Source organism: Hyalella azteca, unplaced genomic scaffold (assembly GCF_000764305.2).
Source record: "Hyalella azteca isolate HAZT.00-mixed unplaced genomic scaffold, Hazt_2.0.2 contig15661, whole genome shotgun sequence".
Taxonomy (NCBI): domain Eukaryota; kingdom Metazoa; phylum Arthropoda; class Malacostraca; order Amphipoda; family Hyalellidae; genus Hyalella; species Hyalella azteca.
Genome location: NW_025945503.1, coordinates 351,391 through 367,887, shown reverse-complemented (window position 1 = coordinate 367,887; position 16,497 = coordinate 351,391). Strand labels below are relative to the sequence as shown.

General features: G+C 38.3%; 1 protein-coding gene across 1 annotated transcript; it reads left to right on the top strand.

Annotated features, from left to right (window-relative positions):
• The first annotated feature begins 65 nt into the window (after positions 1-65).
• On the top strand, positions 66-11,916 carry LOC108674797 (neuroligin-3). Its single transcript, XM_018162767.2, has 7 exons — positions 66-231; positions 3,373-3,469; positions 3,842-4,002; positions 6,879-7,085; positions 7,996-8,126; positions 8,782-8,894; positions 10,694-11,916. The coding sequence occupies exons 1-7, from the start codon at positions 88-90 to the stop codon at positions 11,713-11,715; spliced, it is 1,875 nt and encodes a 624-aa protein (XP_018018256.2). The 5' UTR covers positions 66-87; the 3' UTR covers positions 11,716-11,916.
• Positions 11,917-16,497: the final 4,581 nt, after the last annotated feature.

Genomic DNA, 16,497 nt, shown 5'->3' with positions numbered 1-16,497 from the left:
CATCCTATTGCAATCATATTATCCGTCCGGTAATCGTTATCCCTATTACGCGGCGTAGACGCGCAGCTCTTCAGTCGCGTGATCCTGATGTCAGGCTCAGCGTTCAGTCCGTGGGCGATGGTCGACACCCCAGAAAATTATGCGCAACAGGCAGCAAGCCAGCTAAACTGCCCCCTGGGCACCAATTTCCTCGACTGTGTGAGGAATACATCCATCGAAGACGTGCTCAAGGTGAGAAACTACTTTGTCACTACTCTGGGTTGACTGTAAATACTGGGGATTCGAATTAGACACCATATGCGTGAAGAATAAATCCATTTTAGAAACGACATGTGTGCGGAATAAATCATTCGAAGTAGTGCTCAAGGTGATCAGAAAGTAGCCACTTCTACTGTAGGTTCACTTTAAATGAAAGTGATTTGAATTTTAAATTAAATTTCGGAATTTATTTGCCATCGTAGCGTTTTAGGGCCTTTAAAATTAAGCATGTTAAGGTACGTGCGTTTTTTAAGTCGTAATTCGGATGATAATATCCAAATTTCGATACAAACGTGCAAATTGTGCCTCACAACAAAAAAATTATAGCCCAAAGTTCCGGTTACTTTTTGCCGCCGTCGTTGAAAACTCGTAGCTTCACAAGACTCTTATGCTGTATGTGTAATTTACGATACGTAACGTAATTTACGTAAGTTATATGCGTAATTCTGTATGTACGTAAGTCACCATGAACCACACTATAAACCGTAATCTCACGTGCTAACTCATCTGAACTAATTAAGAGACCTAATTTTGAATTTCGGCGAAGATATGACTAAGAAGCTCATTTCAAATATTCATATTTCTTCGCAACATGAATCATACCCACGGCAAATTCCTGCAACAATTGCTTCCAAGACAGCGGCTAAAAACTAACACTTCAAAATGTAATAAACATTGAAAAGTAACGAAATTTTCTGTGGAAGTTTGCTCTGAACTTTATCAAGTTTGTTGCTAGTTTTGGGACTGGCACACCTCCATCAAAACTTTTCAACCCGGCGTAATTATTCGCTCTAAGATGTCGCTACGGTCAAAAACTTCCGATTAAAATTAAACTCAATTAGGAAAGAATTTTTAAAGATGAGTCACTTTCTTTGAGCCTCGTAGCGCTCTGCTGACACCTTCACTTCAACTTTTCGATGAACCTGGCTGGCCTAACTTGATCATAAGAATCCCTCTATAATTTTATGCAAAATAAAGAATTATAAAATAATTTTATAATTTTATGGTGTCGATATATGAACAATAAAGAAATGGCATAAGTTTATGCTGCTCAAGCCCATTAAGCAGTCGTAATTGAAAATGAAATGCTTTTTTTCGGCTTTTCAGATGAAAATTTGCATGCAAATTTTGCCTTGATAATTTCAGTAATTCTAGAATAACTTTATTATCTTCCAAGTACGGGTGTCTAAATATGATGATTTCAGCTGCAATATCAAAGCAATTTATACACATTTTGTTTCATTCGGGTAGTAGTTTATCCGATCCGTCGCAGCAGCTACTGGTTCTGCATCGCGTTCATTTTTTCCGTCATATGATGTAATAATTCCTTATTCTGTTGATCAATAAGGCAATTCAATCAATTACTTGCCCATTTCAATCTCTTTTACGTCGCCAATATAATGATCGATATTTCTCGACAGCTGCTAAGAACTGCCGGTATTCATATTGTATAAATATGATACAATTATATAGAATTATATTCACATTTCGTACATATAGATTCGGTCCTGTATTCATTCATCATATAGCGTATTTAGCTACTTATATCGATGGTTCTAAATTATGGACTTTTATATTCTGACTCGATCATATACTACGCGAACTTAGCGGCAAACCGCACTCAGAGATATACCTAGGTCATATTGTCCGAATAGTGACCCTTAATCTTGCCCGTAGTAAGAGCAGAGAGAGGACGCTGCACTGATACGTCCTGACGCCGACCAAAGTGGGTCAGTATGACCCATACAAGGGGGGAAAATTGCGGTGATATTTGGACAAAGTCTCACTCATTTCTCCGATTGATCCGTACTATTAACTGTCATTTGCGTCCATCCAAGCAATTGATTGTTCTCCGTGGAAGCACAGCCGTATCCTGGAAGTCCTGCGGGTCTGCAAATTACGTAACAAAGACAGGCGATGTGATTGGTAGTAATTCTCATGCTTGGTACCCAGGCCTATTGGGGATACTATTATTCCATCGCTATTGACACGATGATGATGCACTGCGTGTGCTGCAGCTGCAGGCTTCCGCGCATAACCGATTATTGCACTGTGATAGATGAGACGTTCAATTCAATTAAACGCGTGATTATCTCTCCACTAAATAGATTGGTTATGAATTATTGAGAGAAAATATCATCAGTCGGAGTTTTATTTCATTTAAATATTTGAGTGTGACTTGAGAACTAAACCGCAAGTCTGTCATGAGACGGAATTAGATTTTTTATGGAATTCATATGTTTTCTCCTTCAAATGAAGATCATAATTGTTCGTTTTCAATTGTAATCAAGTTTTCAGTTTGTTAATTTAGATATATTGGTATCATGTTGATATTGTTGGTATCAATGACTAGATACTTTATAATTTACAGACGAAGGTGCATCATATGTGTTATACAGTATAACAAATGCAACCGAACATCATTCAAATTGCCTTGATGGTATTCACGAAATGTTGGAATTTGTTGACTTAAAATTTTAATAACATTTGACGGCTAATTGACTCGCGGTGGGATAAAAACAATCAATTAAACGTTCCAGTCCCACAATTAGAAATGAAACACTAAGCAAAGACTTAGTGAAATTCTCGCTCATATTCAAGATCGATTAACAATTAAAGAATAAAGCTCGTCTCCAAGACGCTAGGTCAAATGAAGACAAAGCCCAATTATCTAGCATCTTCAAAGGAATCCGATTCCATCCGAAGATCCAACATTTCCCATTAGAAGACACTTCTATTAGAGCACTGGAACCATCGAATTCTCATATTATTTTGGCCATCCAATTCTCGCATTTAGCCATCAAATTCTCGTATTAATTTAGTCATCAAATTCTCGGAGTTCAAATTCCGGATATACATACACTAGATATGTCATATTAAAGAGAATAAATTAAATCAACAAGCATTAATTATGCATTTTTCATAGCATTCGTCTTTTTAATTGAGCTATTAATCTGGAATATTCAATTATTATATTACATAATTCGCAGACGAGAAATCGGCCGCTACGTGTACTTATGCCATTAAATGTCCCTATGTCATTAAATGTACTTAAGCGAGTTTTGAAAGTACGGCCGTTTAATACAGAAGATATTCGTGTGTTTCTCCCTTCAGATCCGGTACAAAACACCGCAGTTTCTCACTGCCATGGGCCCCAGCGTGGATGGCTTAATAATACACCATGACTGGAGGAAAAGACTCGCTGCCTTGGGTGAGTCAGACTTGGCGTCAGAATCTTGCTCGTCTTCAAGGATTTCTAATTTTATCGGAAACTATGTTAAGGTACAATAGCGAAGCCTATAATACTTCTGCGATGGTCATTAGCGTTCAAAACTACTAAAACACAGGTATTCTGTTATTCAACTCCCGTATCGATTTAAAAACATTTCCTTTATAATAAACAAGTCATTATATAAAATTGTATTGTATTCATTTTACTTTATAGGCCAAGAGTTTGGCATAATCCCAATTAGTATATTCCCACATTTTTTCAATTTTCTAACTTATGAAAACCTCTTTTAGAAATACATTCTTTGCACTTATTCTTTGTTTGAATTAATTTTGATGTTAATTCCATACACAGGCAGCACGCGAGATTCATCTGTAGAGCTGCTCATAGGCGTGTCGGAGACGGAGGTGTACGGACACATACTGACAGACGTTCCCATGGAAGATTTCCAGACCGACTACCGGGACAGACTTCTGCGTACCTTCATTGCTAACAACTATAACTACCATCTGCAGGTGAGAACATCATCTAAGCCTGCAATCTATACAATGTCTATGTCTATCTCAGCCTATCTTCAACAACAACTGTAACTACGTGAGCTCTGTGTCTGCAACGCATACACTACGTTGCACCGCAACGTTTCCTTTAGTTAACAATACACTTGACTGTTCCAAGTTACTACATCCTTTTCAACAACTTTGAATGCCTTGTTGTTATGAGTAAAACTTATCATTGTGCAAGCTGATACAACATTGTAAACCGAATAGACTTTCTGACTGCATTCCATACGCACACCTTCTCCAGGAAAGCTACAGATATCCTTTATACAGCAGCGTTTACTGCCTGCGATGAAGAACCAGTGGACACAGAAAGTGCACCAGTGGACACCAGTGCAAACTTACGTTTGAGGTGCGGCGACTTTGGTGTCATTGCAAGCGCCATAAAACGGCACTTGAAGCGTGGATCATCCGTTTTTTGGGAGCACCAGATCGTTCGTGCCTGTGGCTTGCCCATAAATGTTTGATGAGCGATGCAGGCGTCTTGCTACCCAAGCTTTTGGGAGATGTCCGGTCGAGAGAGAGTCGTCGGCTGAACATTATTTTTGTGACATATTTTATATACAATTTTACGTGTGTTTTGGTTCAACTTTTTGATCAGTCATATCCTAGGCTTATTAATTGAATTGTATATCGTGCCCCATACTGCTGCCGATATTCCGATTTTTAATTAAATGTAGAATTTTATGTGATACACCAACAATTTCTTAGTTAAAGTGCGCAAATGCTTACTAAGTTTTATCATCTCTTTGTACAAATTTAACTGATATTCGTGACCAAATATACCTACCGTTAATAATGAAGTTAGCTCAGAAATTAAAATCACTTGAAAATGTTGAATTAAAATCACTTGAAATGAAAATCAAGTCTGCCCTCGCGAAATAAAAAAAAAATCCCATATGCCACAAAAGTTTCTCGAGGCAGCTTTCAAGTATTGGAGAAATGTTTAATTTGTATTAAATTGTCTCTTAAATTAATTTGACTCGTGAAGTGAAGATAAGAAATGCTTGTTATTTTTTAAAATGTAAAATATTCTCGAAAGGATTCAAATACCTGGAGAAAAATGTCAAACGCTTAGGAAAGATTTTAGTTTCTAATAAGAAGAAGCGTGGATTAAAACATTTTATTGAGAATTGTGGCTTTACTTCCGATGCACTAACAAAACATTCGAAATATGTGGTTATAACGGAAAAAATTACCCACACTCTCAATCTTCTAGAAAAAATTCACACTCGTGGAATTTTCCATCAACTGAAAATTATGTAGATGAGCAGCGACCTTACCTTATGACCTTATGACCTTATGATGAGTTTAGTCGTCCTCCGTCTCCGAGTCGTCGTCGGATGTAACGTTGGACGTGTTCCGTCTATTTGCCCTCATTTGGGCCAGCTGATGCAAGATGCTGTTGCTTGTCACTTGCTGAGGGTAGTTTCCCATTACTGGACATACTGAGCTCCGATTCTGACCGCAAGGACTTGGAATGCTCGGCTGCCAAACCGTGCGGTATGCTGGGCCGGATATAAGCAATAAATACCTTCGCCTCAAGCACACTTGCTTCTTACTTGCTCCTCTCTTACTACAGCTCAACACTCTTATTTGTATCAGTGATTTAATGTAAGACACTTGTCACTTAATGTAAACACTTGTAATGTTTTTCATGTATAAAAGAGTAATTTTCTGAACACTTTCACACTGAACAAATTATACTCTTTTTTACTGACTTCCCTATGCTGGGAAGTCAGTGAATGTATGAAATTTCTCTCATATGATATGAGTTCTCTCTCATATGACTCAGCGCTCTCATATGACTGTGGCACTCACACCATCGAAAATTCTGTATAAGCCGCGCGTGTCGGAACTGAGTGAGGAATTTTTTTGCATCTTTATTATTAAAAGCCCGAAAAACGGAGTAGAAGTTCTCGCATTAGAAGAAGTTCATGCAACTTATTGGCTGGATTCTCAGGAATTATCGCGATGGTCATTATTTAGTTATGCGTGTTTGACATAATTTAACTAACTTAATATTTAAGTAGATAGTAGTTTATAATAAGGTACAGTAGACGGTAGATTTATGTTTGAGCGATTGGCTCGTGAAATTTTATTTGCGATCTCGTTTACTGTTCCAACAATCCTCCGGATTTATTGATTTTTGCACTCAATGATTACACACAATCGACGTACAATGCACTTCCTATTGTCATTGAAATTTTCTCCTGGAAATAAATAGATTATTTTCAACACCATTCAAACCCGAACCCAAATAGAATATTTTAGTGTAAACAATGCATTAATGCGCATGATGATTAATGCACCAATGCCTCTGACGATCAATAAGCTCATGCGCTTGATGATTAACGTACTGATGAGCATGTGCTAGACGGTATTAGCCTTTTTACCAGTTGTCGAGGCAAAAAAATTGCCGCTGTCTTGAGTAACTTTAATCTTGTAGCGAACAATCTAGCAGAACTGTCAGCCTCCTGTTCCTGTTTTGCTGCTGCACGCGCTCAGCCTTACAAGCAGCAGCTCCCGTACTGCCTCACTTGGGCGTCGTATAGCAGAGAATGAGAATTTTTTAGCAACTAATTCAAGGTTAATTTCCATGCTATCATTATCACGTAAAATCGGTTCATAGAAATTCCGTCGCACTTTAAATAAAACATTATATACATATGCATACCTATATACATATACAGACCATATATATATTTTATATATATAAAAGTGTTCGCAGTCACACAGGTGCTTTCATTGTCACGCCTGAGCGGTTTATAAAAATTTCGTCACATGTTAAATAAAACCCTGTATTTATATATAAATTGTTTACTGTCACACAGGAGCTATTCCTGGCAGTAACTGCAGAGTATACAGACTGGACACAACCTGGTCATCAGCAGCCAGAGTCTGTCAGAGCTCTAACTCAGCAAGCTCTGCACGATGCTGCCGTCGGAGCACCGGTGTCTGCAGCAGCCGTGCAGTTCTCTGCAGCCAAGTACTCTGCAGTCTACTTTTATGTCTTCAATCTCTCCAGTCCATCAGGCTCAGTGAGTCATCTTATACTTTTTCTTATCCCGCGTGAGATATTGGGCAAAATGCCATGCATTCAGCTCGCAATATTTCTTTCATTTCCTGAATTTCTAAGAAAATATTTTTATTTACTTAAAAAATTTACCGCTCCTAGTTTTTACATTCAAATCCTTTCGTCAGCGAGTCAGTCTAACTTCCAATGCATCGGCAAGATCCGAAGCCTAATGCATCTATTTTCTAAGCATGACAACTAACCAAACGCTCAGAATTTGTGTATATCATAAAAGTTCAGATCAATAGTATACAGGGCATGAGGATTTGATACCTCATGCATTGGCGCAGGCCGAAACGATTTTGATTTTGCCTGCGCCATTGATTTTTTTTGATTTGCAGAAACGATTTTGACAATGAGAACTACTAGAAAGTTCTCATTGATTTTGTCACTTACATTTAGATAAAATGTCACTGTATAGTTCTCCAAAAATAACGTTATCGCGACCTTCAGTCGTACTAACGTCATTGCTAAAATAATTGTTAATTTTTTTCCGAAATATTTTGACCAATGTTCGATGTCCAACTTTGCAACAATTGTCAATATAGTTTCCGTAGACGTGAGGATATTTATTTCACAAATTATTCTGATGCAGACGTAATGAAACTATAGGTATAATAATGCAATTATAGTAATTGTAGTTATTTAAGTAAAATTACAGATTATAATTATTACACAAGTGGGATGGATGTTATTGATGTTGAGTGTAAACGTAGGGCTGGATCGTGGACGAGGTGTCGTATATCACAAATTATTTTAATTTCAATTATTTTTGAAACTATTGCTACAATAATAAAATTCTACATTTAATAATTATGCGACAATGATCCTGAATTATTATTATAAAATTTTAATTATAATGAGTGTGAACGCAGAGCGGGAGCATGGATGAGATGTCGCTGCTGCTGGGAGCCGCTCTCACCGCCCCCCGGGGCAACGTCTCGGTCGCCCTCAGGGAGATGAGCGAGGCTGCCATCTTGCTCTGGTCCAACTTTGTCAGGAACGGGTGAGTGGCAGACGTGTTGGGTACGTGTTGTGCACGTGTTGGGTACGTGTTGGGTACGTGTTGGGCACGTGTTGGGTACGTGTTGGGCACGTGTTGGGTACGTGTTGGGCACGTGTTGGGCACGTGTTGAGTGGCAGACGTGTTGGGTACGTGTTGTGCACGTGTTGGGTACGTGTTGTGCACGTGTTGGGTACGTGTTGGGTACGTGTTGGGCACGTGTTGGGTACGTGTTGGGTACGTGTTGGGTACGTGTTGGGCACGTGTTGGGCACGTGTTGGGCACGTGTTGGGCACGTGTTGGGCACGTGTTGAGCACGTGTTGGGCACGTGTTGGGCACGTGATGGGCACGTGTTTGGCACGTGTTGGGCACGTGTTGGGCACGTGTTGGGCACGTGTTGGGTACGAGTTAGGCACGTGTTCGAAACGTGTCGAGGACCTCCCAGAAATTCATTCTGACTATTCGTTTGGGAACTTTTTGGGGTATCACTAAGGTGACTCTTTGGTTCTTAGTACTGTCACTTGTTGTAAGTGCACTTGCTGAGAATAGATGAACTGATTTAAATTTAAATTTAAAATATTCATGCCAATACACACGCTTCCATTCATCCAAACAAATATTGTACCTATCTTAAGCATTATTTCGCTCACCCCCCAGCAACCCGAACAGTTGGCTACGTCAGGACTCAGGCTACAGAATAGACAACTCGCTCTACCACATCCCGCAATGGCCGCTGTACCGACCCAGTCATAGATATTACCTCGAGTTCAGTGAGTACATGTGCTTAATGTTACTCAAGTGTTACCGAGACTGCAGTGAGTACAAGTGCTTAATGTTACTCCTGTGTTACCGAGACTTCAGTGAGTACAAGTGCACAGTGATTCTCAGATATCACCTCGAATTCGGTAGACAGACATGGCATATCTGTTTTTCTTCATATATTATCTCGATTTAAATAAGGGTATACGCAAAGTGTCACCCAGATGTCACCTCGAGTTCAATGAATGTATGTGCTTGATTTTGCCAAAATATTAATTCGAGTTCAGAATTTGTAAACTGGCACTTATATGATACCTCCACTGAGGACATGGTCTGAACGTTACCCCCTTGTTACCTCTAGTTCGGCAAATTAATATACAAATACTTCCATGATTTTGTTCCTACTCAAGTTTGCATTGTATGAGACCGCCAATGGATCTCAATTACATCCTAAGAGTTTTTGAGCACGATGACAACAATAATCTCCGAGTAGTGAAACTGCAGAAAAAGACAAAATTGTGATGTAATTATTGGTGCATGAATTTCCGCACTTGTTTGCTATACTGCACTGAATAATTGGCTTCAACTCTTTGCGCATGGATATGGCTTTATCTCTAACATAACTTTGCCTCGGGAAAATAATGTTCAATTATTCGACTTAAATTCATTCTCCAAATTAGTTATTAAAATAACGAGTCAAGAAAATGTCTCAGAACTGCAAATTTCAAATAATATGTGATTAGATCGCATGGAATAAATAGTACTTTGCAAATCCGACAAGTGCATAGGCCTCAAAGCTCTTTAAGAAGCGCCTACCCAGAGGAAATCCATACACTTGTAATGTTGCGACTCTATTGCGCCTAAGCGCTCCAGAGGGCAATGGAGCACACGTGTCTCGCGTAAATCCCCAAACAAAATCCATCGTTACTAATAAACAGCAAAATCACTTCGAAAAACTGCTACCTGTACATTATTTACCTCATTGTTAACTAATTGTCATGGTCTTCATGAAGCCTGTTGCCAGTTATAGAATCTAAATTAATGTTCTCTCGGATATCGTCTTCATCTGTCTTTGAAAGAATTTCTGTGAGAGTGAGACTTCAGATATGAGAATTTGAAGCTCTATACCTGACGGCTCCAGACAATATATCATCAAGAGAATAAAAATTTTCATCATAATTCAAAATTTTGAATGTTTTTCCGTTATTTGTCATTGATCACATAAATTTTAAATGTCATTTTGCATAAGATCCGCAATAGAGTCGCAAGCCAGCGTGTTATCTCGAAACGATTCAAGACGACTTTTTTTTTTGAGTCCTACATCTCTGCTTGGTATGGAGGCAACGCTTATCTCAACGACGCCGCGAGGCTTCTTTGTGAAAAAAACTCTTACTGGAATCCGTTCCGCTGAAATTTATATCAGATTTGGAAATCCCTGCAGGGCACAGCACAATAGTCGGACAGTTTTTTTATTGATTAATTTAATAGTTATTTTTTGTTTGTAAATATTGCAAAGCACAGGAATATGCCAATAAAATAAAAAATCAGGCAATTGCCAGCAGATTTTATTCTATATTTTACTATATGATATTTTTTGACATATTCTTAATCTATTCTATGTTCGCACGCCAACTTTGTGATCGATAGATTTAATGGACTAGTATCGTGCATGAAAACCGTTTAAAAGCCGTAAGTCTTCTTTTTATTCTTTCATGTTTACCTGATAATATACGAAATTTCATCTACAAAGCATAAATCTGTTATAAATATACTATGTATTAGTAATATTTTTCATTATTTTCCCGTACAGGCCGGTCCGGAGCCACTCCACGGGACCATTACAGGGCGGGTAAAGTGGCTCTTTGGACATGGCTTCTGCCATCCCTCGAGCTCATAGGAGCGAGGTATGGGCCGGACTCGTCCTTCCACAGACTTCCTGACGACTCACTTACTTACTCAGGACTAGTGAGACCCAAGCCCTCAAAATGGGTCATCAAAACCGAGTATTTGTCGCCCTTTTCCACGTGGCCGTCCCTGTTATTTGTAGTTCCTACTATTACATCTAAGGGCGACACTTCGGTCGTCGATAACAAGGTGCTCCAACATGCCATTAAGATGCACGCAAAAAGCGGAGACTCTGACGTCGACGATATCTACTCTGAAGGCCCTAGCTTGTTTTCCTCGGATATCATGGACGTCAATTCGAGCGTGATCATCGTGCAGACGAGTGATGACGTTCACGTAAATCCTGAGCGAAAAAAGATCCATGTTCGAAGGCGAGTAGTTTTCCCGTACGCAACAGCGCTTGGAATCACTGTGGGACTTGGGTGCACTTTACTTCTAATAAATGTTTTAGTCTGGGTTTTCATACGCCAGAAAAAGAAGAAAAAGAAGCGTGTGGTGATAGTAGAGGAAGACACTCATATTCCAACACCATCATCGTATGGTTTAGCCATGGAATCAAGCCTCTCGCCCTCACATCACAGCTCCACGACGATGGAGACTTTGGAAACCTTCTGTGACGTTCCAAATCGGCTCGTAAGCCCTGCAGAATGCGGCCAATGTTGCCAGGAATTGGCACAAAGCTGTCCACGCAATACAGCACGCGACTTCTGTCAAGCAAATGGCGGTGCTTTCGGCAGCCTTCACAGACATCCTGGAATGCCTGGTACTGCCATCATTCCAGTTCATGGAGAGAACCAACCTCTGTTGTCTCCTAGCACTTATATTCATGATCACATGTCTAGTATGTCTAATCACTGTACTTATAGTGTGCATCCGCCTTGCATTACTCCTTGCACATCTCAAACTTGCACTGAAATACGTTTGTAATGTTCACTCAAGACTATTTTACCAATAGTTTAATGTCAACCACACTAATGTTTTAATACTCGAGAATATATATAATAGAATGTAAGATGGATAGCAACCACGCAATCAAAATGGTTTTAAATCTGACTTCACATTATAATGTAATGAAATGCTGACATTCTTACATTTTTTATTTAAAACATTGTAGTAAAGTATTATGTAATTAGCAAAATTTTCGAAACCTTTCGGTTTGAAATAAATTAAAGCAATGAATGTATGGTGTGTTCTGTAATTTAGTTTTTCATAGGACTCGATCTGTTCAATGTTTCTCAATTTGTGCAAATTAAATATTTCTGTGAAATATTACTTTCATTTTTCATTACTCCCTTCAATTCGACAATAATTAGGTGACAGAAGTATGTAAAAAATGAATGGAAAACATATTAATATCCATAACATTTTATTTTCTTTACTGCTTCAGATCTTACGTTTTTCAAGTTAATACCAATAAATTTTACTGAATGAACTTACGAGCATTGTATGTAATAATAAACAAGCAATAAAGTGAGCTATTCATTAGCGTTTTGCATTGTAATAGTGTTTTTGATTTATCTCAGGCTCACCTTTATTTAGCTGGCCACTGTCCTCCGACAAATGAAGGACTGCGACCCTGCGATTAAAGCTGTAATTGCGTAATAAATTCAATGCACACGCTGGATGAATTAGTGACGTAATGCTTGTAGTATAATGAACGATCAAATGAGAGCACTGTGACAAACTCGCATGGCACAGCACAATTACGCTTAGATTTAGCATTCGGCATTCGCTCACTCCACTGACCCAAGCTGTTCCAAGCACGAGGACATTTTCAGAGCGGGTAAAAGGTTGCAAGCACACTCAGAAAAGTTGAGAGGCTTTGTGCATATAGCGATGCACTTTCACCCTCGTGTGGTACGTCTTGACCCAGTTTTTCTCAGGACATATCAGTGCTACGTACAGAAAGTGTGTCACTATTTGTACCATTTGACCGTTTATTTTTCTGAGTGCAGAAGTTGGTTAAAACAAAAAGGACATTGCCATTATTCAGCAGCTACGACGTCAAAAATCTCCCCAAAAAGCTTTTTTGAACAGCACAAATGAAGAACAGGCTAGAAATTAACTATCCATGCTCTTATGGTAATGACTGAAGCTCAGCTGAACTCTGCCTCAAAGTGATGTGTTTTCATTTAAAAGGGAATAATATATCTCGGTGTATGTCGGAACAAAGATGGTCTGAATTCATGACTAATTTATTCAAACTACCCAACGACAGTTACAGTATTTAGGCGTTCATTCTGCACTATTAATAAAATCATAATGAGGTGAAAATTATTTGTGCTCTGCAAAAAGGAACTAATTAGAGCGGGAAAATCGCCTTATGTAATTAATTTTGAGGAGGCAACGGGTTTGAGCATCTTGCCTCGGAGCAATATTGAACTCATGGCAAATGGATAAAAGTTTACCGCATTATATATAAGAAACTAAATGCTATAAAATTAGCATGTGCTTGATTCAAAGAGAATTTTTTCTCCAGTAATTATTGGAGGTGGAAATTTTTCACTTATAAAGGCCTATCATTTAAGGCTTCTCCCAGATGTAAGGATGCTCATTCTTTAAAATTTAAATAAATATCAGAGATTACCGCTATGATATATGAGTTTCGGATAGTATTTCGCATATTTAAATGAACAATTATTTTTAAGTCCACTTGAACAATCACCTTATGAATTGTTTTTGACTACAACCTAATGTTCCGACACTTCTCTCAAATTCTCACTCAATAAAATTCGAAGCGAAATTCTCGAAATTCCGAATAAAGCCTACGACGGCCTCAAGTGAACTTGGAAAGCTTCATCCAACAACATCTCCTACTTTGTTACCTCGAATTTTCTATTCAATTCACTTTTACATGGACTCAAACTAGCTCTTATGAGAATACCTTTTGCCGAGACAGTTCAGTTTATTTTTTAATTTACATGACATTTTTAGCGCATTTTCTCATTTAGGGAAAGAATGCACTATTGTGCTCGCCATGTCCGTCTGTCTGTCTGTCTGTCTGTCCGTCCGTCTGTCTGTCTGTCCGTCCGTCTGTCTGTCTGTCCGTGACCTTAAGTTTTCGTCAACGAGAAAATGCGCTCTCTGTTACTCACTGCAGTGAGTACTGAGTTATATTTTTTTATGCAATGCAGCGTACACATGGAAGAGCTAGTCGAGAGCATATCCATCGGGCCTACGTTGGTTTAAATGATAAAAATTATGTGATAGAAGAAGCGGTATTACTATATGGAGACTGAATTGCAATATTTAAATTCTAATTTTTTAAGCGCAGATAAAAACGCAAAAATTTATAAAATTTAAAACCGGGTTCATAAGTAATGATTCTTTTCTATTGATAGAGTTCTCCTGTGTTCAGTTAACTTTACTCGAATTCAATCATTATTATTAAGGTTAACAAGTGGAAATAATACATCCATTCTCAAATCTCTAAGATTTTCTATGTCTGCCAGCACCAGAATGGCCTTCCGTTGAAATAAAATATAGGGGCAATGGCCGTTGATGAAATTTTTGCCTGAAATTTTCTATCATGTAGTCGCTGAGCCAAAAACCCACACGCCAACTAATGGCATGGCTTTGTAGGCAGGACTAGCACCGGATAATAAGCCGCATTAAGTCCAGAAATTCCTCAAAGGCGATAACAAATTGAATGCGCCTGCAAAAGAACGCGTTCGTTCCATCATCTGCGAAGCCTCCCCGTTGCGAAAATAATGCCGTACAAGAAGTAGTCTCCACGACGCAGCCATGTTGCATTATCGGGAATTTAAACCATTTTCCAAAGCCACAAATGAACCTTCGTAAGGAATTCCTCTTTTTGGTTGTTGAGGCCTGTTAAATTGCCTAATGTGTTCTGAAAATCATAATTAATGACGATAACATGGCTTTCACGTAAGAATTCTAAAAAATAAATTTTCTAATCACATGTTTTATAAAGCTCCAAGTTAACAAACCTATTTCAGTTGCAGCATTTTTTGAATAATATTTGTGTTTACACTAGGGGAGGCTGCTAATGCTTTTCAGATCTCCCGTGAAAAATGAATGCATCTCTCCTGCCGTCTCCCTATGGATCATGGCTCCGCTGTATCATGAAAAAAACATTGTAGCTCGGGTTTTTGAAAGCGATGTTGAGCGATCAATTTTCTGTGAAATTCGGGAGTTGAAATTGAGTCAACTTCTTGCCGTCAGAACACACTGAAGCCTTTAGTGCGTGAGTTCTATTACTAGGGTCTAAAAATAATGACGTAGATGAATTAAGTGCATAACAAATTTCGGTAGTTTTTCCTTCCCAGACGAATAATCGGTAATCATAATCCAGAAAGTCTTTGAAATGAATCACGTACCGCATAAAATGTGAATCATATTAGTAGGTATATATCTGGTACGCAAGCTGTAATCCGCAATAGCAAAGAATTGAATAATTATTTAAATCTTGCGTCGCAAACTGGGGAATTGTTAGTCGCTTATGATCCACAAGCAATAACTGAAGAACAATTTACGTCTAACGTCAGAAGTTGGGAATCATTTTCTATACATTATGGTTCTTGGGGCAAAAGGGATCTTAAATTTAGATTTGATGCAAGTAAAGAAATGACAAACAATTTTCATTATTCAAAGGAAAGGCATGTACAAAATTAAATTATCCGGAAGGAGCTGACTGAACTTATCAATTATTACTGATAATTATCGATTTTATTATTATTATTTTGAGGAGGACTTATCTAATTTGATGCATTGTGTCAACACCTCGGCAAAATATCATGAACACCCTGTTAAATTTTATTTCGTTTTTTCGCTCGTTTACTGAAGTCGCGTATGGATATTCTTACTTATTTTTCATAACTAATCCCTGTATTAATCAATGCATTGATTAATTACTGATCACTAATTAATTAATCACGCTAAATATTGGTGTAACATGAAACGCAATATTTCCGCTCATTGTAGCGCTGCTCCTATATCCTCATCGGCTTATCGATGTTATCGACATAAGACCGCCAGTCTGTACGATCCTTATTAATACTCAGTAACATTAATGAAAGATTGTCCAAATAGTGATGCACTTTTTGTCCTTTTGTGTGTTACCCTGACCCAGTTTGGGCTGGGATAAAGGGGTATCAGTGCGTTCTGTTTCTGATAAAATAATAATAAAATAATAATAAAAATAGTAATACAAATAATTCCCATATTGTAGGTAAGAAAGCGTGTGGCTATTTCATCACTATATGTTATCCATTCATTCTACTCCAGTGTTGATAACAGAGCATAAGAATTAGCGTATTATTAAAGTGCCAATAATTAATTAACGCAGCCACAAATAATATTTCAATGACGTTTCGGCATCAATCGCAGCCTCGTTGCACTCTTGTGTCCGTAGCACAACCTCTTAATTGCAAAGACATCAGGTAACAGGCCTGGAAATTGTCTAAATTAATTAACCTAACCTTGGCCCAGCTTCCACTATTCTCTTGATGCCAAAATTAATTAGCGTAAGATTAATTACGGAGGTAATTAGTTAACATAGAAAATAACCAAATTCCCAGTCATTGGCTAGCTTGCCGCCTCGGCGCTCAGGTGCTAAAGCTATGCTAATTAGCACGGCATACAGGAAGAGCCTCAATTTCATTATTTTAACAGCCCAAGCATTTATAATCCTAATAATGACATTGACAAACTCTGTCACATTCTAGCAATATTCATTCATGATGTTCG

Coding starts and splice junctions, on each gene's coding strand:
- LOC108674797 (XM_018162767.2), top strand. CDS start 88: ATGTCAGGCTCAGCGTTCAGTCCGTGGGCGATGGTCGACACCCCAGAA. Junction 232..3,372: donor CCATCGAAGACGTGCTCAAG/GTGAGAAACTAC, acceptor TTCTCCCTTCAG/ATCCGGTACAAAACACCGCA. Junction 4,003..6,878: donor ACTATAACTACCATCTGCAG/GTGAGAACATCA, acceptor ACTGTCACACAG/GAGCTATTCCTGGCAGTAAC.